Below are 26,345 nucleotides of genomic sequence, written 5' to 3' on the forward strand. Positions count from 1 at the left end.
GCACTTCACCTGCTCAGCCTACTGGGTTTTTTCTGATTTAGCAGTATCTTTTCCCTCTGTGTTAAGCAGATGCACATGAAAAATTGTGCAGCATTATGGAGTCCTGAACCTAAAGAACTGGAATTAATTGACAAATGGCTTTTTTTTTTTTTTTTTTTTTTTTTTTCTGGATAGGTTCTGAAGCTGAGAGTGGTGAGGAAATATTAAAGGAATTATTAATTTTTTTTTTTTTTTTGAGAAATTAGGGGATTTTCAGGGAAAGAAAGAAGCTGTTTGGAAAGCTGCTTAATCATGTGGGATGGTGTTTCTGAGCACAACAACCTACTCCCAGTGAAATTGGTAGGAAAAAAAGTTAACTCCTTTCTGTGGAGTCCTGAATTTTAGGAGCATAGGGCTTGATTGGTTTGGTTTTTTTCCTCTTATTTAAAGGTCTCTCTAATTTCGGCTCACCTATAAAATTTTATCACAGCTGGAATTCATGCCATGACAGAAGGCATTTCTAGATAAACTGTTTTGACCACAGAGATTTTGTTTCTTTAGTTATGGTGAGCTTAGTTGATTTATTTATAATGATGGTGAAGCTCCAGGAACTGTGGACAGCTTTAGTCAATACAGTGATTTCACTCTTGGACAGCCGTGTGGGTTTCTGACTTTATAAGTCAGAACCAGACCATTCCTGTGAAAGTCCCCTTGCCTGGTCAAAGTCTGACAGCAAATTTTCCCCAAGGGGATCATGTTTCTGAGACACTGATAAAAATCAAAATAGCCTTTCTGTAAAGTAGTCCTGCAGTTGTGGTTTACACAACCGTAATGTCTGAGTAGCTTCTCAATCCAGCGTGAGGGAGATGAGAGGCTGGACTTCCAGTGGTGTTGAAGCCTGTTTTGAGCTGTGTGGTCACTCAGAATGATTTCTGACTGTAAGGGGGATTAAGTGCTTTTTCCAACGCTGCTGTTGTAAATCCATGCCACTGCTGACTGACCTCTGTAAGTATTTAAATCTTGTAAATATGACAGGAGATACATAGATACGCGTTCTCATTAGGTTCTTGTGAGGATTTGTATGCCTAAATCAATGTGACCGTTTTCCAAATCCCTTCCAAATGTTTAATGTGCTCTTAAATTTGATCTGTGAAGTGCTTCTTTAATGCTACACAGTGCCTCGTGACTTGGCATTTGGTATCATCTTGCTGCACTTACTTTTGACTTGCTTTTTCTTCATCTGCCAAGATGAGCACATACAAATCATGGTTGTTTTTTTTTTTTCCTGACTGTGCTGCTAAATGCCAAAATCTCCACTAAGTATCACTGGTATAGTTTGAAAGTCAGAGATGTCAAAATAAAGATTTTCCTTGCCTCCAAAAATGCTTTGGGACAGAAAGATCTGGGAAACAGAGAGGAAATTATTGTCTCTTTTCTCTGATGGCACTGTGGATTTTGTTGCCTATCTGCCAGGACTGGTTTTTCCCCCTTGCTAGTCAGTTTGTCTTTGCAGAGTTTAGGTTTTCCTCAGTGATCTGGATTGCTAACATTGGAATCCTGTGATCTTCCAAGTTAGTCACAGTTCATCTCCCCTCTTTCATCCTCGTCATCTGTCTAGCTTCTTTTAAGTCATGGAGACCTTTAAGTGCAAAGATGTATGGAGGAGACAATGTGTTAGGAAGTGCTGGGAAGTCAGTGAAGACTGAAGTACAGGAAAACTAGGAAAATCCTGCCACTATATTTAATATATTTTGTAATATCATTTGTTTGTCTACTTTTGGTGCTAGTAGATGTTTCAGTCCCATCTTGATGTGAGGCTGGGAGCTCTCGAATGCTTCTTTTCAGCTGCTACTAAGACTAAAAGTTCTCTTTGCAGGAGAAAGGAAAGGGAGTCAGTAGCCTGCTTTCCTGCCTCATTTTGCCCCTTTTTTTCCTCAAATAATTTAGCTGTTTCATCTGTTAATTCTACATATTTAAGTTAATGTGTTGATTTTACTTTTTGAGCACTAAGCAGGGTCCGTACAAGATAGTTTCACAGTCTTAGAAGCATTTGTTCGAATTTTTCTCAGTTGTTCTCCAGTTGCTTTTTCTTTGCTGTTTCCTTTGGTTCACAAACCATGCTTTGTACTGTATCATTAACAACTCATCAGCATAGCCCAAAAGCAGTTGCAGAGCCCTCGAGTTTGGCCAGCCTTAAGAATTCTGTTATTCTTCTGCTCCTTTTTCTGTATCCTTGGAAAAAAGATAATACCATCTCTTCTTGTGATCCCCTACTTGGGTGCAGTGAGGCAGTGATTTAACTCCTTATTTGTACTGTACGCATTAAGCCATAAGGAGTTAGAGTTCTCTTTTGCTCTTGCCCAATGCTCATCTTTGTTCGGTGTCATGTTTTCCTACAGTCTGCAAAAGTGATGGTTGCCTTCTGATGGTATTCCTGCCTCTGAGTGCCTGGTGGATTGAAAGCTTTTTACTCCACAGCAGACACAGCACTGGAGCTCCTGTTTTGTCAGCTTCTACTGTGTCACTGGGAAGTGATCTTACAAACATTTGAAGTATGTTTCTTCCCCTTCTAACATCTTTTGATTCTTGTAGACGTGTTGAACATATGAGAGCTCACAGCAAACCCACTGATCCATGCTGCTGGGGAGGGATTTGGAGTGCTAATTGGAGTGCAGCATGGATACTGTGGAGTGATAGGAAGTGAGCAGAGCTCAACAGCTCTCTTGCTTGTCCTACGGCCATGTGTTATGGAGAATGATAGGGCTTGGCTATTATGGGTGTTTCTGGCAAGCCAGGATTTTTTTTTTCAGCAGCCTTGCAAGGAGTTGAACAGCCACAGATGCTTTCTCCTGACTGGAGGTGGAAGTTTGAAGGGCAGCTGAATTTGCTAATGTTCGTGCTTTGATGCAGAGTGTGAGAAATGTTGATGAGGCATGAGGCAGAACAGCTTGCTCTATTGCTGCTGTATTGACTCTGCAGTGCTGACAGTAGTTAAAAAAATGGCTTTGCTACATAAGCTTAGTTAATATATAGAGCTTGGAAGACAGCTAGAAACAGTTATGGGCCATGGCCACAGTCTCTCTCTTTAATAGTCACTTCCCTGTCCAGAACTGCACTTTAGTTTTCAATCACTTTAGTATCATTAGGAAAGGTTGACATTTTGGAAACATTTGCACAGTATAAATACGAATAACAGTATCCATTCTTTGTCTTGCAAGGGGATGCACACTGAGGTCAGGATTATTTTCCTGGTGTTTTGCAATGGTGACAGTTTTGTTTCAAGTGTAAAACATGATGTTCTTTTTGCTGAGGAGGTAGTTCAAAGCAAAGGCTCAGCTGCGGACTTTTAAAATCAAGATATACTGGATGGGCTATGCTTTCTTAGGTCCTCAAGGCATATTTGTGTTGAACTTCTCAGGGGAAATCAAATCTCAGCTTAATGTTAGTGTAGTTCAGATCATTTTCTCAATAAGGACTGCAGATGTGCTACCTGTTTCTAAGGTGGGGTCAGATGGTAAACTCAGTCACTCGCAGGAATGCTCAGTCATACCATCAGTAATCCTGCCGACTTCAGTGGGAGTGCTTGTGTGAGAGAGAGACTTTCACCCATGAAAACTGGGGTTCTTCTTGCAGAGGACTAAGGGCTGTCCTTACACAATGCAGGTGGGTGAGTGGTACAACAGACAGAGGTTTTGATGGTTTTGTTTAGCCTCATTTTTGTCCTTGTGCTGTCCAAGTGAAGACACGCATCAGCTCATGGAAGAGAAAAAAAAAAAAAAAAAGACCTGCAGATTCATTATTATTTCAATATAACTTCTGACATGAGGAGATCAAGCAATTATCTCTTTTTTGAAATGTCAGTCTCTGGCTGTTAGCGTGAAGAGGCCAACTGTGGCTCTGTGTGAGAGCAAGTTTCTGGGCACACCACCTGAGGGGCACTGGCAAGTTTCTTTTAGGTTGCTGGAATGGGTTGGTTTTAGTTTTTTTTTTATTTTATTTTTTGTTTGGGTTTTGTTTTGGGGTTTTTTGTTTTTTTTTTTTTTTTTTTTGATGGACTAATAAACTATTAGGATGTGAACTTGTCAGACAGGCTTGCCAGGTTTTCAGCAGTCATCCCAAGTGGACTGCCTAAAAAAGGGCTGGCACTGCATCACATGGAATGACCGATGATATGTCATATATTTTTAATAGGCAAATGTTTTAATAAGCATCCTCTCTCCTAAAACACTGGATTTTGAAATAGGTTTTAGCCTTGAGCCATGTAACTACCCAGCTGTGAATTTTATAAGGAAACAATCTCCACATCATTAGATGTTATGACTGACACGCCAGTGATGGCAACAGTAAGTATTGCCATGCATTAGAAAAGTTTCTGATAACAGTTAAAGGAAGTGTGGCTTTGCTTGGAAGATTTTCTTAGCTCAAAATTACAGCAATTTCCTAAAATGATGGAGACAGGCATGTACTTTCTTCTACTGAATGCAAGTAGCTGTTTATTCAAGCCAGCCTGATTTTTGTGCCTGACAGCTTTAGTCACATTGCCTGACAGTTCTGAAAATCAAAATGATTTTTCTTTTCATGGGATTTCTACATCTTCAGCCTATGCAAATGCAGCTGAAATGTTGCACAATGAGGCAGATCAGAGGCCAGCTCGATTTCCCATGGTTCTGTTGGTTCATAGGGAAAACCTGCTTGGTTTTTTTTTTGTTTGTTTTTTGGTGGTTTTTTTTTTTGTGTGTGTTTGTTTTTTGTGTTTGTTTTGGTTTCTTTGTTTTTTGTTGTTTTTTTTTTTTTTTATCCTGAGTTACAACAATTATCCTGTTTTATTTAGAAGCATGTAAGACCAAATCTCAAGTTAAAAGGTGACCCAGTGGACCTCTCTTTGGGCGGACCAAGTGCCTCCTCTGCAGTGACTTTGGTGCAGTGGTCAGTAAAACACGTAGCCTGTTCTCCTCTGCTGAAACCTACTACCAAGTTACACACTGCCCCTCTCAAAAATGGCATGCTTTTATCATGTCTTACCTGTTGCTGAGCTGCAGAGTGGAATCCTGGTGTTTTTTTTGTCTGAAAGAGGGCATGGGAGGTTCTGCTTTATCTTTTACTTTCTTCCATCCTCTGTGAATGGTAGTGATCCTTTACACTAGGCTAGGGGAGTTTAAAAAATTGAAAAGTGGTGGTCTTGTTTCTGAGCTTCTTGCTGTTTGTGGTGGGATAGAATGGATATATTTTCCGTGATTATTTTGAATTATTGAAGTTCACTGACTGGGGCATTCCTTTACAGAAAATAACCTTTTTTCTTCAAACAGAAGACATTTTGTTCCAAGTCCAGTAGTCATTCACAAATTCTGCACAAAGTGATTCTTTTAATAGTTTACAGTTATTTTCAGGCTGTAGAAGGAAGCAACAGGCTTTCTGCCCTGTTTGTATAGGACAGAGAGAGAAGCACAAATGCTGCTTGGAAAATGGGAGCAGAATTAATTTCAGAGCAGCGTTAATCTTTTACAGCGAACATAGTTTCATTCAACATCAGTGCTGTCAGCTAGCTAATGAAATGGATATATAGCTGGAGTGAGCAGTGAAACTGTTGAGTTGCATCGTGTCAGGTTTTTCTTGTGGTGTCAGTAGAAGGTACTTGTGTTTCTAGCAATGCAGGAAGAAACTTTTCATTACTGACCACATCGTGATTTTTTTCTACCAGCAATTAGGTATCCAGATAGTTAGATTTTTCTTTACACGGCTGATATGTCTCTATTTTTGGTGCCTAGGCTGAATAAGAAGACCTGGGGGGTTTTCACAAGTACACATGCTTCCTCTGAGAGTGTCAGTTTTATAGAGCAAGTTAGGTGTCACAAGGACTCATACTGTTCCACTTCTCCCACTATGAATAGGGCAACTTTGGGCAACACATCACTTTCCGTCTGAGGGGTTCTCAGATATGATGATAATAAGACATGATAAAATACAAGCACTGAGTAATGGCTTTGGAGCCATTAGAACATTATGACTGGTCTCTGTTAAAGCAGTTGTTTGGGATGATCATGCTCATGTGAAGAAACCAACCTTAAGGTCAGTATCTCAAAAAAAAAAAAAAATTTTGAAAGAAGCAAAACCAGAAAAGCCTTGAAGAGAAGTCTGAAAATTTCTTGTACAGCTCACATCTTTCTTGCATTTAGATGGATGGTGGCCTCCCTTCCAGAAGTGAAGGTGTTGCTGTTACTCTGTACTTTTGCCATTTTCTGTTGTGGCGCCCAGACAGAAGAGAAACCAGAGATCCTGGGTGATAGCTGCTGTAAGGGCAAATGACAGCCAGCAGCTTCCGTCCCACTGGGCTGTCAGTCCAAAAGACCTGTCACAAGAGCATTAACAGAAGGTCTTTAAAAGATGTGAGAGACAAAGTCACTTAATCACATCACCACTCAGGGAAGACTGATGGTCTTGTGATGTCCTTAACGAAGGAGTGAAAATAACTTTGTCTTACACTGTGCTACAGGGGAAGACTTTGGAAAAGCATGTCCAGATGTGCTTGTTGGTTCCCATTTCATTTTCAGGTAATTCCTGTCTCTCCTATTTTAGAGCTGGTGCCAGCGCATCTACAGACCTAAAGCACTGTGGTCTCTAAAGCTGTCCCAGAGATTTGTGCAGCCTTATCACCTTAAATCATGAGAACGCTTAGTGTTCTGTAGGCCTGGATTTGCACTGACCGTCATAAAACCTTCCTGCAGGTTATCTCTTATGATGGGACCTTGTTTCTTGCCACTAGCCAGGTTACACTCAGTGCTGTTCCTCTCCCCGTTCCTCGTGTGGTGTCTGTAAGGAGCTCTTGTTAAACAGCAAATAAATGATTCCTTTTAGAGGCAAAAAAGGAGTTTGATAAGTTGCAGCTTGTCTTTGCTTTGGTGCCTGTGTCTTAGGCAGTGATTTCCATCACATCCTCCTTGCTGCTGTCACCCCTCATAAACTCCATTCCCAGGGACTTGACAAAGTTGCATGGCACTTGATAGTAGCGTGGCCTCTGCACAGGAGAGTATTCCTGCCCAGCTGCCTGGTTTCACTGCGTTTGGGATGGGGAAGAGCTGGGGAGCAGGATGCTCTGCTCTGGCATTGCTTCGAGGGATTCCAGCAGAGGGCAGGGATGGAACGAGAGGCTGTGCTTTTGCTTCTCCTGTGTTAATGCCAAACCTGCTTTGGGGCTGGAGGTGGAGAGGGAAGGGGCAACGTGCCAGGTGAGACAGCAGTGACCTCCCCATGTGTTTCTATGTGTGGTCAAACGTGGGCTGGGGAGACCCGTTTGCTCCTGAAGACAAGGGCTGAGAGACCCCTCAGATGGGTAAGTATTCCTAAGCAACTGTCTCTTTCTCCCTAGCACATGAAGTAGGGATGGGTGAATTCCCTTCCTCCCTGGAGGAAGAAGAGCTGCATCGTGGTTTTACAGTACACGAATACATGATTTCCAGGGTAAGCCAGGGTGGCAAATGCTTCCCAGTGCACTGTTTGGATTCCAGGAGGGGAGCACTGCAAACTATAGCACAGTATTTGCCCAGCCTCCACGTGGATTCGGTTAAGTCTTGAAAGACTTTGTGGGTTATGACATTCCCCTAAATGTGCTGAGCTTTCTTTAACCTTTCATAAAACATTGTGATCTTTATGGACTGTATCATATTGTGCAGTAATGTGCTTTATTGTCCACAGAATAAGCTTTTCTTAAAGATAATTGGAAAGCTGGAAATGGCTGCTATCGGCTGATTTTTTTTTTTTAAATACATTATTTCTGAAATGGGCCTGGTGTAATAATGACCCTATCTGTTCAAGATTTAAGATTTGTCTTGGCAGAGAAAATTGATCCATTTCACCTTTGTCTAATGGAAATTTTTATCTGGGATTATCTGTTTATGTAAATGAATGTTCTTCTGAAAAGAGAACTTGAGGGGGCTGTAAATCTCAGTGACACTTTAGTTTCATGGGGGGAAAATTGGAAAGGATTCTAGTATTTATCTGGCTGAAATTGGTTATAAAAACAAAATTATCTTCATGTTCCTGCTGCATCTGATGTTTCCTGGAATTTCATTACATTTTTGAATAATGCAGCATTACACCACATTCAGGATTCTCTGCCATTAGCCCCAAAATTGTTGGGGGGGGGGGTCACTCCTGAGCATTGTAATTAGAAGGCAAAGGCAGCCTGTCTGGGGCAGGGGGATTCTGATTCAGTTCCCTAATGGGCACCAATTAGCACAGCCACATTATTCATAGCTCTCTGTGTGGAGCACTGAGAATACACCACATGACAGTTTTTTCTTTACCAGTTATTTGGGTTTGGGTTTTGTTTTTTTAAATTGCAGAGTGAACCTAATTACAGGGGAAAATATCTTTGGCTAATCAGCTTTTGTTTACACTTTGCAGAGCAGGACTGTGAATGTTGCATTTAAAGTAATATTTTGTACATCATCTTTAAAAGTAGTTTCACTCTTTAAGAGATATACTAGTGGGTTTGCCAAGTTTCCTCTTGAGATCTAGATGCCACAGAACCGACCGGGCTGGATCCTTGCTTGAATAGCCATGCTAAAACACAAAATCTGGCTTGTGGTGCTAGCCATGAATGTGGCTGTCTACTATAACTGCTGTGAAATACTCCCTCTTTGCTGGCACTAGTGAGACTGACAAAGAACAGAGAGCTGAGCTGATTCTGTAACTATTATTGTGTTCAAGAAGGCACTACACAAGAAGATGCAACTTTTTGGATTATTTTACAGTTAAAACAGATGAAAGCTGCATGTCATTTCACATGAAGCAAAGCTACTTTGTAGATATCTTTGCCACCTTTGCAGACCAAAAAGGATTTTGATTTTGACATGGTGCATGACCAAAGGGAACAAAACATATACCAGACATGCATTTAACATCTGAAACTTTGGGTTGCTATCACTTATGATCACACTGCTGCTTTCCTGGAGCAGAGAAGCAGGTTGTATCTTCAAGCTGACTTCAGGGTGACTTGGGCCAAAGGCCCAATGATTTCCTGTCTGAAGTTAGAAATCACAGATGTACTTGATGCTGTACTGGGGTGCATCAGGACTTCTATGGTCCAGACTAGCATAGCCACTAGTACTAGAAATGATAATGAACCCAAGGTATTAAAAAGGGACAATCAGCATGGCTTTCACTCTGTGATATCGGGCAGATTTCTCTGTAATCTTCCATGTCTTAGTGTTGCTTAATTTTCTTTCTATCAAACTTGAGGCAGCAATGTTCCCTCCCCAAGTTCTTATCTTCTGTGACTTTCTGCTCCATGTTTAAGGCAGTCATTTCAGTTGGAAATATACATTATTACCAGCTCATTAGATCCAAAAGAAATGAAGTGGAAAATTACAGAACTCTGTGGATTACAGTGCACCCAACTCAAAATAGAAGCATGTGATTAAAACAAAAATGTGCTCCATTTAAAAAATGGATTAATAGTTTGGGGCCCAGCTGGCAAAATATCATGTGAAATGTGTTTTCAGAGTTGGTCTAATGGAAATGAAATCTCACTAAGGGTGCTTAAGGTGGGCCCTCTACAAGTGCAGGACTTGCCAGTACCCATGCTCCAGAAAAAAACAAAAAAGAAGGAAAAGATGTATTTGTAGTATAAAGGAATGTAAAATAAATGTAAATGTAAAGTTGAGAGAGGCAAGGCTTTCCTTTGCCTCCCATAAAATGTAATGCACATCTAGTTCTTGGCAGAACTTTGAACCCTTATTTTTTTTCTTTGAAGTGAACAGTAATAACAACAGGGAGAAATAACAACAAGTAAATTTCCAGGCAAAAGCCCTGGGTTGGCTGGCAGCACTAACAAGCAGCATTAAATACTAACACACAAGTGGACGAACTACTCCTCTCAGAAGAAGCAGTGTGTGTGTGAATATATGTGTATGAAGAACAGTTTCTTTCATTTTCTTTTTTTTTTAAATGTATTTCCACCTTTTTTTTCTCCAGTTTATGTATAGCCTAAGCAGAATGAAAGTGGGTGAGGGGAGAAACAAGTCTTTTCCATCTTCTGTGTGTCACTCTTTAATACTGAAGAAGAAAACAGAGAGTTAAGAATGGGGAAATGTGAAAAGACAGGCAGCTATTTTGCAGCACAAATAAAACTGGAGCTTGATTTCCTTGTGGCATCTCAGCACATCTTCCAGGCTTTGTAAACTGTTCCCAGGTTTGGCTAAATCTTACTGTTCCTCATTAAGATGCAGAAAAAAGCGTTTGATAAAGTCTAGAATGAAGTGTACTAAATACTGAAACAAAAATAAAGGTCATATAGTTAACTCTACAGGATTGTTCTTCTGGTTTGACCTACAACAGTTGTACATTAATGTTTAAGTGCTGCTATTAGCTTGTGCTTTGTGTGCAAGCTTGAACCACAGAAACAGGGTTTTTGACATGACTGAGTGGACAGTATTGCAGAACTTGGTCAGAATTTTGGTTTTCCTTAGATGTGATGGATCTTATGGCCTCCCTAGCAGAACACAGTATGACTTCAGCTCTGCCTCTCTTCTCTGCAGCCTCCAAGAGCAGTTAACACACAATGGGGAAAGGATGAAGTCAAAAAAAAGTGGACCATCTGTAGATGCAGATGGGGATTTGTGGATGGTGTGTAAGTTGCAGTCACTGAGTAAGCAGAGATGCCCAAAATATGTCATCCACATTGACCAATCAGGCTGATAAGGGGAGCATTAGCCTGCTTGGATGCTTGTGGGTCTTCCAGGTCCACCCCAGCAACTGTGCGCTCTCACTGACACTCAGGCTCTCCGTCACTCTTCTTCCCTGCAAAGCCAAGCTGCTTTCACCTGTCAGCTTAGCACAAACCTCCTCAGACTAGCAAGCTTCATCCTGCTTTTTCAGAATGTGCAGCAAGAAATGTCTTCTCTTCCTCTTTATGTGTTTTGTTGTTGTTAAGGGATGATGCAAGATCTTTTACAGCGTTTGTATGTGCTGAGATGCTGTTTGAGTACTAAGTGATGTGGTGCTGCAGTTAGTGAATGGCTCTTGTTTTGTTTTGCCAAGTGACAGCTAGATTTGCTTCAATTACTTACATTTCTTTTGTATTCTAAAAGATAACAACACCCCCCAGCCCCCAACCTTACATTTGTGGGAGATTAATTTTGAGGGGAAAGGATACTCTGTTCTATTCTTTTCTTGGGGAAAGACAGTCTTAAGTTGGAAGAAGTAAGTGTTGCTGTAGACCAAATCAGTTGAATATTCTGATCTTACTGGATGCCAGTTAAGTTGGGGTTTGGTTTTTTTTTTTAGCTTTCACTTCAAAAAGAGCTCATCAAACCCAGTCTGTTTTCCATAGAAAGTTTTTTATTTCTGTTGAGTGTCCCAGGTACCTGTTGTCCTGGGTCAGGAAAAAGAAGAGCCAGACACAGCTCTGCACTGCTGGGAGATGGTGGTTTGGCAGAGCTTTCTCTCAAAACAGCTTTGACCAGTGCTGAAGGGTCAGGTGGCTTTCCTGCACACCTGTGGGCTAGTGTGGGTAGATAGAAGGTGGGAAGAAGAAGAGTTAACTGCTGGAATGTGAGTTCCCTGTATGAACAGAACCTCAGTGAGGGTGATGAGCTCATGCAGAGGTCCCTCAGGTAGAAACAGTACTATCAGGATCTTTTTAAAACCTGGGCAGTGTTTCAGGCATCTTCACATAGGGATCAGACCCGGGCTAGCAAGAGGATGGACACTGATCCTTTAGCACATTTTTCATGTTCATATGCTTGCAATGGCTTCTGCTCATGTGAAAAAAGGCAACCTGTGTTCACCTGTATATGGAATCCATCAAGTGTTAAACGTTCAGGGCAGAAGGTGGGACAAGGCTTGTAACATGTCAAGAGTACTGTCCAGGGTTGTTAAGTGAGTTGCTGAGTCAAAGTATGTGCCAGTTTGTCAGCTATAGCCAAACCTGATCCCAGACCTGTCAGCTCTGCAGTGGGGTATCAGAATTTACTTGAATGATTTACATCAGCATAAATGAGATCAAAGCAAGCCATCAAGCATAGTGAGTTGTAAAGCTAGGTCAATACACTGTTCGTTGCCAAGTCCCTGAGAGGTTTTTAAGGTGTCTGAGTACATGATATCTTTCTAGTGAACTCTCAGTAAAAGAAATGTTGTGGAGAGGAGGGTGGAAAGACAGGAGAGGGGAGGGCAGTGCAGCTGTTTTTGCTGGTATTTCTGCAAAGCAGTGTGCAGACACTTGCCAAATGCAGCTGGAAAGAAGCACGGGGAGGTTTGGCTACAGGCTCGAGTTCCCTCAGAGCAAGTTTTCTTCAGGTGGGGCTTGAGATTCAAACCCCTATGACTGCTGTTAAAGGTCCATTTGGGTCATTAGATCTTGACAAAAGAAAAATGCCAGCTCAAGGTCCTACGTGGCATGCCCACACAGCATGCCAAGTCTCTAGTTAGGCATACTGCATTTGTTTGCTCAAGTATCCAAAGCCAGTTTTTATTTCAGAGAGGGCAGTTGTGACTGTGGCAGTTCAGCCTTGCAAGCATTTTCTCAGTTTGTGTTTCATGCCACTTCTTTTAAATGGGCCTGGTGTTTTGTGAGCTGTAAAGAGTCTCTGAGCCTGCTTATGCAGGATTGCAGGGCAACAAACCTCCTTGTAGTGCCTTTCAGGATGGCTCCATTTATATTAATTGTGTCACTGAAAATACTCCCTTTTACTTAGGGGAGCATAGTCTGCCTCACAAATCGTCCAGATAAGATGAACTGTATCCACAGCTGGTAGGATTTTCTTTAAGGTATGGATTTTTTCTCTGTCAGCTTTAAAATAACACCCACTCTTCACTCTCTTGCAGAAGCTGGTATAGAAAGCTGCTGCAGGTTACTGGCTGGCTCTGCAGAAGTGGTTAGAAACAAAACCGTGAGTGTGGCCTAGAGCCATTCAGAACTTTCTCTTTTCACTGCTAGTACATTACTTAAGGATAAACTCAGGTACCATTGTGTTTGGTGAAATATAGCACGATGACCGTGCATTTGGTTGTGTTACTCTCTGCTAGGAACACTGAAAGTGCAAGGGCCATGGCTGAAACGTCCATCAGGGCTGTCAGGCAGCTTTCACCTCAGTGAGTGTTTTGTGTGCCTGATAACCATGGGGAGGTGCTGTTTGCATCCATGTCACTCCTCATCGCCCAGCCTCCTGAGGAGAGAAACCGAGGCAGTGAGGTGAGTGGACTGATGGAGGGTGGGCAGTGAGAGCTGGGGGCAGAGCTGTTCTTGACCCCTAGGGCTGCCAGTTCACATCAGCAGCTTTTTGCTTTCTTGGAATTATAGAATAATAGAATGGTTAGGGTTGGAAAGGACCTTTCTTGGAGATCCTTCTGTCTACGTGGACCTGCGATACCCAGAGCGCTTGTGTACAGTCATCAGGCTGTCTGCCTGCCCCCTGGCTGGCACTTGGACTGACAACGGTGGTTTGGTGCTGCTGTCCGTTCTTCCCTGCTGACTTGGACTGAAGGTTCCTCCTCACAGCCTGCTCTGATTCAAGCTTCCACAGTCAGTATGAGTCTTCTCCACTCCCTCCAGTCTTTGGCTTTGGGCCCTGTTCCGTGTTGGGCGAAAGGCTGTAGAGCAGTACTGATGGCAGCAGCCTGTGTCAGCTTCTGGGTGTTGCTGTCCCCTCCCACTCTTTCCTTCTCCTTTGCTACTCACTCCACCTTCCCTGGCTCTGTGCTTTCCCCCTACCTCCTCCAAAGCCCCCCTCCTCTTCCTCCTACAGCCCCTTCCTCACCCAACCAAGCCTTAGGTTCTTCCTGCTTGTAATTTGTCGCTAATCAGCTGTCAGTGTTGGAGCAATGATGAGAGGTTCATCTCTTGCTGAGGGTAATGGCCTTAAAAGTCACAGAGTCAATGTCAATGGGATCGCTCCAACTCAATCAGAGACCTGAATGAGAAATGGCCCCCGCTGACATTAGCACTCATTTTGAGCCCAAGCATCTGGGCCCTAGTAAATAACCATCAGTGGGTGGGTCCGGGGGACAGGTCATTAGCCCCACAAAAAATAAATATCGTTTCCCTTGATGGCTGCGAGTAATTTAGCTCAGACGAGGAAATTTCACCCTAGATTAAGTATGATGAGCCAATATCAGTCAGAGGAGGCCAAACAGTGAGAGCTTGATGAGATAGAGGGAAATTTATATGCAGCTGGCTGAATGCAAGATGAGTTTAAAGAAATGATGTTCTCTTCCACTCTTTAGCCATGTGCAATGCCAGGCACTGTGTTCCTTGCAACCCCCTCTCCATGCTCCCAGGGCTCCTCCAGCCTGTGGGCAGACATTTGTGCAATACTCAGACCATCCACTGCCATCCCCACCAGCACCAGCCTCTGCTTCCAAACAGCTGGCTCTCACACTGACAGCTTTTGCATGTGATGCCTCAGTCAGAGCAGCCGCAGCTTCTGGAGAGGAGCTTGCCATGGCTGCAGGCTTGCACACACGTCACAGCCATGGCCAGCCCTGCAGATCCAAAAACAGCGACAGGGCTTAATTGCTCTGGAGGCCCTCAAGGCCCATTCCTGTTCCCTTTCCTTTACACAAGGAGCGCAGTAAGCCTGCCCCTGCGCTCTATATGCTCTATATGCGCTTTTTTTTGGTTTTGTTACCTACGTAACACATCAATCTAGGACATGATATGCTCAATGGCTAATAATTCCACCCCTCCCCAGCCCCTCTTTAGTGGGAGCACACAGTGGGAGTCATGTTTTATGCCTGCTGGAAGCAGTAAGCAGGCAGCTTCTCTGTCCCTTACTGGCCCAGATGTATATGCTAGAGCTGTGGCTGGAGGCTGGGGCTTGTCCCCCATTTGTGCCCTGAATACAGACCAGACACACTGCAGTAACCAGTTCAGCTCTCCCTCTTTGTCAGGTCTTTTAGCTGGACCCTGTGGGTGACTGGGACGGGAGCATGGGATGAACCCAATGAGTTGGGATGTCAGAGGAAAACTGAAGCAGGCCAAAAGGAGACAAAAATCAACAGAAACTACTTGAAGAAGTAGATTATTTTATCGTAGGTATGAAACAGGGAACTGTGAATGGAAGTAAACAGGAGGCGTTGCTACAACCAGTGCACCCATTGGCTGCCTCTTAGGAGGCCAGTTTCTTGGTGTTAGAGCTCATTAGTTGTGCTAAGAACAGGAGTCGGTCTAATTATGTTGGAGTGCCAGGTTGCTTTGTCCTTTATTTCTACCTACCTGCTGCATTTCCTTGTGCCTGAATGTTTGTCTTACTTGGCTTATGTTTTCTGTTGCCCCAGTAAAATACCTCAGCAATGACAGGCCAACAGAAATAGGAGCTGGACTGGGAATGCTGAAGGACATTTACATCTTGCAGGGTTTCCATGCTCAACCCCCATATATGACTGTCAGTCATTTATATAATTCATACAGAGGAGTATCAAAGCCAGTTTCATCATAGCTGGCTCTGTGTCCCGTTCTTATCTCTTCTGCTTTCCCCAGGCTCCTCTTGTGGAGGAATGTCCCAGCTTGCACAGCAGAGCTGGTGTGGATTTTTAAGGTTGTTTACATATGCGCATGGTGGCCTTAAGGCTGGCAGAAAGTTACGTTCTTAACAGTGGAAGGAGTCTCTATCTGACTCATGGCGGTTTCTGTGGGGAGCAACTGAAATATGCTTGGTGTGTTAGTTTATTCCATGGTTTACCACGTTTTGATAAAAAATGGAATTGAGTGTTTTGTTCTGGAAAATGTTCTGAGATCTTAGCTTTTTATCCCACATCAAAATAAAAACTATTGATCTCTCTATTTACCTATCAATCTGACTATTTTTTATTTTTTATTTTTTTATATATATGTATAAAATTATTGGAAACTCCTAAGGCATGGAAAATCTGCTATTATTATTCTGCTATCATTCTATTATTATTACGTGAATCAGAGGAAGAGGAAGAAGAAGAGCTGACTTCTCAACCTTGGACCTCAACTGAGCCATGGAATATGCAAAAAGATTTTACTCATCAACCAGAGGAGCACATCATCACCTGGTTGCTCTGATGCAGGGACAGTGGGGATGACGGTCACGAACTAGAGATGGGCAGGTTATTAATGAGACTTCCCAGCATCATGATGACTTGGAATAAAGCTGAAGTGAAGACAGATACTTACAAATGCAGGAGAAATTCTTACCAGCATTGGGTGGTGGGACTTTCAAACATTGGGATACACATTTACCTGGTGATATGATATTGTTAGCTGAAGAGAAAGGCTGCTTATGGGGGAGGAAGTGGAACTGGTATTTTCATCGAGGTGAAGCAGTATACGTAACAAAAATAAATGTGGTGACTGTCCTGGGACGTCTTTGTAAAGGTGTGGAAATCTTTGTATCCTTCTAGCAGCAAATGGAGCTGAAAAGTCAGCCCTAGAGCATAGAGGATGTGACTTTGATATTCAGATTCTTGGGATGATGTGAACGTGAGCCTCTCTTCTTTCTAATGCTTGTTTTGCACATTCTTTGCCCCTGTCTCTTGAATTTGTCCAGGTCTTAATATAGCCAGACCTGTGGGTTCTGTTGCTAAATATTTTTACATGTAGTTTACACACAATAGCTTTTTCTCTCTCTCCTCTCTGTTCTGAAGAAATCAGTTGGCAGGACTTCTTGGGCCTGAGCACAGATCCCTTTGGAAGGTGCTGGTCTGTGTTTGGAACTATGGACAACAACTGTATTTGTGTCTGAAAGTCAGTGCCTGGGATGGGTCATAGTTATGTGGCCTGTCTGACACTCCACAGCAGTGCACTGGTGGTACAAAGATGGCCCTGTGCCTGCCCTGCTCCCTTGCCAAAGCAGAAATTGCCATTCCTTGGGGTTTTTTTATCTCCCTGGTGCCCCCTCCCTCCCTGTCTCTAATCATTCTCTGTGCTGCAGTATCTGTCTCCTCATCTCTTGTGTTGGTGCATGAGCAAATTGATGAGCATAGCATTGACAAAGTCCTGATGGTAGAGAGGTTGATGATGAATTGGGGGCCATTATAGCAGGTATTGTGTGTATTCTACCAGCTGACACTGAACTTCCCTTCTAATGCCAGTTGCCTTCTATCATCTGGTAAACGGATTGGATGCAGACTTCTCCCAATTAAAGGCAGTGAGGTCATATACTTCCTAATTACAAGCTAGCCCATTGTGTCTAAATGTGACAGACGTGCTTGGGAAATTGCTTTTAATGCCTAAATAAACATAATGAACTAAATGGCAGATTTGAATCCTAATTGCAAGTGCTCAGCCTCTTGAATTCTGCACTGACTTTCTGATAGCCACTTGTCCTGCTGACCACCCCTGTTTGGGGTGCTTTGTTCTTTGCATAGCAATACTGTTATGTCTCATCTGGGCCCTCACCCTTTCTCTGGGACATTGGTGTTTTACAAACATGCAGCAGGATAACACAGTGGAGAGCTGTGCAGCCGTCCTAGAAGAGGAGGAAAGGGTTGCAAAAAGGGAGACAAATTAAGTCTACACCAGCAGCCAGAGCAAGTGAGTGAACAGGTCTAGGGCAATGCAGGTAGCACAGCACAACAAAGGGTGCTTAAATAGAGAAACTCTGAGTATTCGTGAGGAATCACAACTGACTGCCATCACCATCCAGATGGGGAGATATCTCTGCACGGGTGAATTCTGCTCCCTGGTATTTAGGGAGAAATCTGGACTGTTTCCAGACAAGCACAACCAGTCACTCTTAATTCAGATCACAAGTGTAATGTTGCCTTCCATGCTAAAACTTTGAGCAGGAGAGAATAAGACCTATGTAGATATTCAGGAACAATCTTTTGAAAATACATGTATGTTAAAGAAGACACTTAATGCTGGACCTATGGTAACGTAAGTATTGTGTTTTATCTGACACCGAAGGCAAAAACTCAGTTTTCCAGGCTGCTTGCTACTTACTGCTTATATATGTATTAATTTATATTGGTAGTATTCCCTGCAGGATTATCTAAACTGGCTAAAGCCTCACTTGCCATTTTCCTGACAATATTCAGTGCTCACTAGCAGTCACAAATGCCTGCTGTGCCTGGCTCTGCTCTGCTTCTGCTCTGTTTGTTCCTCAGGGCTAAGTCTGTATCTGAAGGTTTGACTCTGAGTAAGGCTACTGGGTTTCTCTGTGAAAATCAGTAACCCTCCTAATGGTGTCCACAATAGGTGACGCCACATTGCAGGATGAATGTGAACAAGTTGTGGCCATAGTCACAATTTGTTCTCCAGCGCTTGTGGTCTCAGCCAGATGCTTAGATGTCTGCCAGGCTTGAGCAGGATGGCTAACGGGCTGGAGGCCATGCCTCCAACCATGTGCTCTGCTAATGTACAACCTGTTTGCTTTGAACCAGTTCAGACTGACATGCCACAAAGTCCTGAAGCTTTCACTTGAAGGGTCTCTCCAAACCCAGGGATTCCGAGTCCTTCCTGGCACCTCTGCCCAGGTATCTGCTGGGAGCAGAGCTGAATGTATGTTTGTTCCAGCCCTGTTTTCCAGCAAGGTGTCACACTCAGTGTGCAAGCCAGCAGAATCATACAGGTACCTTGAGTTAAGCCTGAGCAGAAGAATTTTGTGACAGTACGACAGGGGAAAAGTTTTGGGGGTTTGAAGCAAGGAATAGGTGAAATGCTAAAGTCAGAAAAGACCTGGATGTGGAGAGTGGGTATTGTCTGTGTCTTGTGTCATTCATTTTCAGTGTCTGATTGTCACATGAGCCATCAGTAGTGTATCCTATTTGATGGGTGCACAGCATTTGCTGGCTTTAAAATAATACATAATCTAACCAAACTTACAGTTATTCAGAAGTTGTTCAACTGCCTTCCCATGAGCAGTGGGGAGGTGATGATTTTAAATCAGTGGAATTGGTAACGGGCATAGTGGAATTTGCGGTGGAGACTGGGTCCCAGGCTGGTTCAGGCAAGGAATATCATCTGGTCCATTTGAAACGCTGCAGCAAGGCAGCATCTGGTGGATCCTGTTTTAGCGTGCCCTGGAATATGAATAAAACAGAAGTATATGCATGACTTAAAGACTGGAAGCAGCTCTCTTGAAACCAGTGCTGGAGGTTATATGCCTGCATAAGCACCCAGCTGAACTGAGGCTTGACCTGACGGATATTTTCCTGTGGAACAGATCAGCATATTTGCCTTGTGCTTCATTGCCTGAGTCATTTAATGCTGCCTGAACAGAGAGTGCTGTCTTCCTGCCCTGCTGTAGGGACAAGCTGTCTGGTGTGCGGCCAATGCGATTCCTTTTGCAGGCTGTTTCTTATCTTGTGAACTGATGGGTGTCAGACTTAAGTGGTGTCAAGACAGATGTGAAGTGCTTGGGACTTGCAGTAATATACTGTGCCCTGTTGTTTTATGTTGATAGCATGCTGCTACAATTTACGTCAGCTATTCTGTCTTACCTTGAACTTTGAGGTACAGCAGCTGTTTACTTTGTATTTACAGCACTATATTTGGGCTATGTTTTTGACAAGCACTCATGTATTTCATGGTGATCTGCATTCTCTTGGACTCTGATAGACCAATGGCAAGACTAGCGACAAGACACTTGGCAAGAAATGGCTAGCTTGAGCTAGTCAGAGATGGGGTCAGCTCTGAAGTTTTGGGGTACATTGCTCTTGAAGTGAAATGTTCATTCACTCCAACCTATGTTCCCTTCAGCTACCTATTTTCACTTGCAGAACCTTAACTGCCTTAAAGAGTGTCAGCGCTCTTTCATATGTGGTTACAGTAGATTAGTATGCACAAAAGTTACTGGTCAAGTGGAAGGTGCACAGTCTGAGGTTTTTTTGTTTGCTTTTCCCCATGAGAAGCTGGGTTAAAAGTTAAAAATGTGAATAAAATATGGGGGCATTCATAGCTAGGTGGGAGCTGTCGCTGAATCCAAGCTGCTGTTGAATCCGTTGCTGAATCTGAGCCCTAGATCAGGTGTGCTGAAGCATGAAATGAAGTCTTTATTACCCCAAGATGTGTGCTATGTACTGGCATGGGAGAAGGGCTGTTTGCTGCAGCTCTGCAGAGGTTTTCTGTCCTTTGCAAATGGTATGAGATCAAGGCTGCTTATTTGGCATGAGGTAAGGACATGAGAGTGAAAACCAAGCCTTGCCAGTAAGGGCTTCATTCCTAGGGGGTAGATTTAATACCATAATCAATCCGTTTTAAATGACCTAGCTGCAGCAGGCACGGAATATTCTGGGAGATGAGGAATGCTCAGGCAGCCAAAATAACAGCTCTGGTCTCTCTAACTTTTTGTAAGGCTAGGTGAATTCTGTGCAAATACAGGATGCTCTTTTCCATGCTGGGTGTATTTTCTTAGCAGTAATGAAAGTAAGATTTCCCTGATAACTTTGGAGATGAGTCTTCTGCTGTGCTGCAGACTCCTTGTGTGAGCTTGGGTTAGTCACTTAGGTCAAAATCCTCAGGTGTATTTACACATTGACAGTGATTTTCTGTGGCATGCAGAGTCTGAAGTGCCTTTGACAGTCTGGAGCCTACTCTCTTTTGCTTCATTTCCCTGGCATACTCAAAATTTACCCAGGCAGTCCTGCTCCTGTCTGAGATCTGTGTTTTCCTCCCTCATCAGAGTGTTATGACAATAAACACGGCAAAGATTGCAAAACACTAACTTGATAATAGGAGCCATATAACTATCTGACATGGATAAGCTGCTCTTTTGTGCATGTGGCTGATAAGAAAAAGTGCTACTTATCCTTGCAGCATCCTCTGAGAGTTGAAAACTCTCTCTGGGCTTCACCTTTGGGCTGATTACTGTCAGCCCTGCAGTCATCCTCTGCCTTATTCCCACACACTGTAACCCACACATTAACTCTTTTTCTCACTAGAATTTATTTACAGTGGCCACTACCTCCTTTGCTGCATCATGTGTAGGACCCTTGTTTTTATCTCTGCAGAGTCCTATTGTACAGAAGGAAGTTTGCTGTTTGTTTTCAGTCCATATGGTCACTCTGAGCCCCACTTGACCTCTCAAGTACAGGCTCTGGACTGAAAACCAGGAATTAGCAGGCTTCATCTTCTCCTTCGCAACCAGCTGTGAAGAGCTTCAGCAGGAGGTTGGCTTCAGGGAGAGGCAATGTATTGGAATGCATTGCAACAGACACTTTGTGCAAGAAAACTTGGCTAAATAAATGAATTATTGTTTTTATTCCTGTAGCTGGAACTTGCTTTCCAGCAGGGTTGGAGGGCCCAAAGACCCTGCTGAAGGAGAGACCTGTCTCGGGTGTTGTCTCATGCAGATATTTTCATTCCCAGGAGTCCCCTTCTCTGTGAGTGGCACTTGTGAATCCATTTCCCTGTGCTCTGTCTGCCCTCTCTGAATCTGTCCCAGAGAGCTCCTTACCTGAGATAGGGGAAACAGTGGGTACCACTGGTCATGAGTCTTGCTCATGCCAACAGTGAACATTGGTGGTAGCCATGGTGATGAAATGCTGATGAAAGGGGTAGCATTTGACCTCTGGAAGCAGCTGAAGTTTTAGCAATAAAGGCAAAACTTGGCCTGTAAGTGACAGCAGGTTCCTGTGCAGGGAGTTGAGAGGAGTTGTCTGTAAACTCTTCCAGCACTGTATGAGTTTGAGACCGGACTCAATGGTTTAGAGCATGCCCACTCAGTGGCATATAGAAGTCATTACCAACACCACCATCAGTGTGTGGATGCTGGGAGAGGGTCTATCTGATATTAATTCTACCTTACTAGCGTAAGGCTACATTATGGTTGGGTACTCATCTGTTTTGTTTCTGTATTTTCTCCTATAATGGATCTTTCTTTTCTAAATGTTTTCACATACTTCAGTAAATATATTTGTCTTGTATTTATTACCATGTGCATGTGTGCTGTTCTGTTACCTATTTTGGGTGCCCTACAGAACACTGTAAGTTTACTCTCTCCTTCCAGAGAAATTATTTCCAGTTTTGGATCCTGCAATGCCTGTTCTTCCTCCTCATGCTTGACGATAGTGTAAAAGCAACTGTTCACCTCAGCAGATCTTTATCAGTTCAATTTTCAAAGTAATGCTTCAGAGCCTGCTGTTGATTTTAGGACATTCAGTCCCAGTGACATCTTTATGGCTTGCTTGTAAACAAAAAGGTTTCCAAAAGAAAACCCCAAATTTGGCCAGTTTCCCTCTACACCTTCAGGCTGGATTCTGCAATCGGATACAAACTTCTTACTAAAGCTGTTGTCCCCAGGCTGAGGTTTCACCTAAGCAAGTGCTACTTGAAATCTGAGGATTTCAATGCTTGGCCCTGCATCAAGCAGCCTGCTCAAAATGCAGATTACCAAATACTGAAGCCAATAGCCAGTGCAGAGGAAAGCGTCCTGCAGAAGGCAAGAGGTCTCAGCTAAGACATTCTTAAATTTCAAGTGTTGCTATCGGCAGGAGAGCATGGTAGTGCTGTCTCTGTATGTCAGCTTTAGGAAGAGACTGCCTGTCTCCTGAATCGCTGTCCAACCTAACAGCAAGATCATCCTGTTTTTGAAATGATGGCATTTTAATCAGTTGGAAAAAGCAGCTTGAACTGGCAAAGTTCCTCTTCTTTCTCCCCCGTTTTTTCTCCCCTTTCCAGCACTCTTTCAGTGCAGTGAAACCATGGCCAGAAAGATTTTGTAGTGAGCAGTTCCAACAATATTCTCTCCAGAACCCAGACACCCTCCGCTCCTTATTTCTGCCAGCAGCAAATTTTTAGGAGTGATTTATAAAGTCTCAGGCCTGGGGGCTTTGTAATGGAAATGCTGACAGACTCTTAACTGTAGCATTGTGAAATGCAGTGCTGTAATGCTATGACTAATATTCATGAATCCACCATAATGCTGGATATTATCACTCATTACCATTGTAGGAAAGGGGTGATTAAACTAATAGTTATTGAGAGACATTGCTGGTGACAGGAGGCAATGATTAGAATGAACTGACTTCAATATACAATTTAGAACTGGGAATAATGGGATGTGGCAGGAAGCCAATAAGTGAACATGGCCCACAGCTCTGATCAATGAATTACTTTTTCTCCGCTTTACAGCAGTACATGGTGTTTAATGAAAAATCAATAGCCCCCTGTAACTCAAAACCTTAATCAATCCTTTGACCTGAAGCTTTCCTTTTTTTCTTGTTTCCCTTCGCCACCTCCCCTCCCAGAGAAGATGTCTTCAGCTGACAACACAGCTCAATTGCAGGTACAGTACTTCACGAGGCTTGCAGGAGGAATCTGACACAGATCTGCTGCAATTGATACCAGCTGCAACAAGTATATTTGTATGGAAATGAGGGTTATATGGATGAGGATGGACTTGGTCAGATGTGGCTGCAGCCTTGCCATCCTCCTGCCCCTCCACAGCTAAGATTGGAAGGTGAAATGAGAACTCTTTGCTTCTGCTTTACCCTCTCATCACTAGCCACAAGGAGCTTTATGGCTATTAGTCCCATGCAGACCCAGAGCAAGTTGAAAATTGTTGGCCCTTGTCTTCAGGCTGCAGACTTTTGTGCAACCCAGAGTCAAGACACTGTGCTGTTCTTCAAAGGGAAAGTCTTCCCATCGGTACACATGTGGGCAAAGCAGGTCCTTTGGATTCAGCAGAGCTCTGTTGGTTGACACCATTGGATCTGACCTGCTAAACCTCCACTTCACGTTAAACCTTACTTCACTTTAATGTGAATTAATTCAGCTTTGTTTTGAGCACAGAGATGGAGGCACAAGTGAGAGAAAAACACTGCAGTTGAGTTTCTTTCAGTCAGAGAAGTCAGTGCCATGCTTTTGGCAGGTAGGTGGGTTGTGTCATCGGTGCCTTAGGCCTCCTGTGCCTGTCAAGGCTGTCAGAGGGGTTTCCTATTGGAGTTTTGCTATTAAGTAGAAGAGGTGTTGCTGGTAATGCCATCTATCCAGGGTCTTACTGGGCTAAACTGGTAGGAGGTGCAATGTTGGGCTTATGTGCAGTTGCTTCTGAACAGGAAGACAGTCTGGTGTGTTTCAGCAGTGCCTTCTCAAAAAGGATAGTGAAGTTGACGAGCAGCTGTCCATCCCAAGGATAACCCATTTCTATGAACCAATAATAAAACCCTACTCTCAGCAGAGTCTGGAAAGGACAGATTTTGGAAAGCTACAGTTTTATTTGAGAGCTACTTGAGCAGGGGTTTGTTCTTTTTATGTGTGTGTCTTTCTTCTCCCTTGCTGGCTTCTTGCTCTGGTCTTGTCATCAACTACCAGAATCAAACATCTTCTCCAAGGAAAGAAAATGAAGCATCAACAATGGCAAAGACCTGCGTACTACAGGATTGTTCTAAACAGCCTGTTCCTGGCTGGTTTACTCAGCCTACTTCTAAATGATTCAGTGACAAAATGTCACCCTTTTTCATTCCAAGAAAGCTCATAAATGGGAAGCTTTTTGCTCGTAACTTAAGCTCTAAGATACCGTCTCAGTATGTTGGTTTTGGTCCCTCCTCAAGCACTGACTAAGCAGTTTTCATCCTCGATGCATTAGAAAGATAAATGGCTTAAGCTAAAATTTACAGTTTTTCCCTGGTTCCTCACTCCCCACACCCACCCCTACCCCCCTGCTATCTGTTGTAGCACATGAAGGAAAGAGAGCTAGCATGTCTCTTGGGTTTGACGGCTCCCTTCTGCTTCTCTGTCTTCTGTGGCCGCTGCTTTGCCTGTTAGCTGAATGGCTGATTTCCTGGCACAGAGACAATGCCGGTCCCTTGGCGAGGAGCTATGCACACGCAGTATTGCCAAACAACACTTTCTCATGGGTTGTGTGTGCCACAACTCTTGCTTGGTGTCATGTGCTGCAGCCTTTGAACTTTTCTTTCCATCTAGTGAAAGAGTGTATGCCTCGGGATGGGCGAGTGAGTGGGTAGAAGTGGGATCTTGGTGGGAAATACTAAGGTGGAGGGACCAGGTCTGCTTTAGGGCACAGCCTTAGTCAGAAAAGCATGTGGGTTTTGGTCTGTTTCAGAGCTTTGGGTGAAAGATGGACTGTAAAAGAACATCTATGACATAGCTACACAGAAGCATCAATTGCTTCCCTGTCCAGTGACCTGCTGGGCTGGCATCTGTCACTGCACTCTGCATGCCTGGGCTGAACATGGCAGGTATAGCCGTGTAGGCAAGCTGACCTCAGGGGAAATCCAAGCGCTCTGACAGGTCTTCTACACTACTGCTTAGGTTCCCACTCTTCCTTCTTTATTCTCCCAACAGTGCTTTCCCTAAAATGACTGGTATTCCCTGTGTAACATCTTACTGGCCTCTTTGCATTGAAAATGCAAGTCTTGGTTTGAGGAAAAGCTCCTTGTATGTATAGACTGCTATAAATTCTGGTAGCCTGAGTAGTTGCACTGTTGTGTTGTGTCCATGCAAGCTAAGCGGTTTTTGCTGTGGTTTTTCTCTCCCTAGTTCCCAGACCTTCACTGCTGTTTATTCTGAAGGAGGACTGGACAACGGCTTTGAGATTTGGCTTCAGGAGAGGTAATGCATTTGACACGAGAAAAACACAAAGAGTGAAGCCAACTTCCCTCAAGAGCTCGCTCCCTCGTTGCTGCCACCAGAGCCACATCTGTGGCTGTGAACTGTCTGCCTGGTCACTGGAATGGTGGGTACGAGGTACCACCTCAGATGCAGCAGGGAAGAAGTAATAATGCCACTAGTAATGGCTTTGTGGGTCAGAAAGGCAGTGAAACTCTCAGTCTGGATATGGCAAACCTCATTGTGCTGATGGAGTGAGTGAATTTGCAATAACACTGCAATTGCTGCAATGGCAGCTTGTCAGACGGCTGCTGGAGCAACAAGAGCTCTCAAGCTGTGGTAAATACACTCTGCATCACAATTCTCTAACACGCTATGTCGTATCCCCAGCTCCTTTGCTAAACAAAGAGAGCCAGCTCTTTGCTGGTGTAACTGGGGTGGCTCTGCTGACTTGGATGCACGAGGGCTGAAGTCTGGCCTGCTTCTCTGAAGTCTCACCATCAATCTCTTCATCTCATCTCATGCCATTTCAAGATGAACCTGTATTTGTACCTTCTGCTGCGTGACTTGATTGATTTCTATTTTTTTTTTCCTAAATACTATTTGTTAATTCACATTGTGTATTTGGCCGACCAATTATATGCATGGCCATATTGTGTGACTGTAGCAGTCTGGTGCAGTGCAAGGAATGCCACATCATGTGAGACGTTTCATCTCCATGAGTAACCTAGTCACTGTAGTAAATGAATACATGAATACAGTACATCCAAAAGAGATTAAATGTATTGACCGGTTCCTCTAGTCACCATGCAAATGTCATTCTTTTTTAATTCTCTCTCCCCCCCCCCCCCCCCCTTGTTTTCCTGACACCTTTTGGTCCCCTTTTCAC

The 26,345-nt window shown here is 43.5% G+C and overlaps 1 protein-coding gene across 1 annotated transcript in view; it reads left to right on the forward strand.

The window, feature by feature from the left end:
* Positions 1–26,140, forward strand: part of LOC136006200 (uncharacterized) — a 31,352-nt gene extending 5,212 nt beyond the window's left edge. Inside the window, exon 3 of the mRNA XM_065664250.1 lies at positions 25,388–26,140. Coding sequence (XP_065520322.1) covers positions 25,388–25,626 — 239 coding nt within the window. The 3' untranslated portion in view covers positions 25,627–26,140. The remainder of the gene's footprint in view (positions 1–25,387) is intronic.
* Positions 26,141–26,345: the final 205 nt, after the last annotated feature.

The sequence above is a fragment of the Lathamus discolor genome, chromosome 1 (assembly GCF_037157495.1).
Source record: "Lathamus discolor isolate bLatDis1 chromosome 1, bLatDis1.hap1, whole genome shotgun sequence".
NCBI classification, from domain to species: domain Eukaryota; kingdom Metazoa; phylum Chordata; class Aves; order Psittaciformes; family Psittacidae; genus Lathamus; species Lathamus discolor.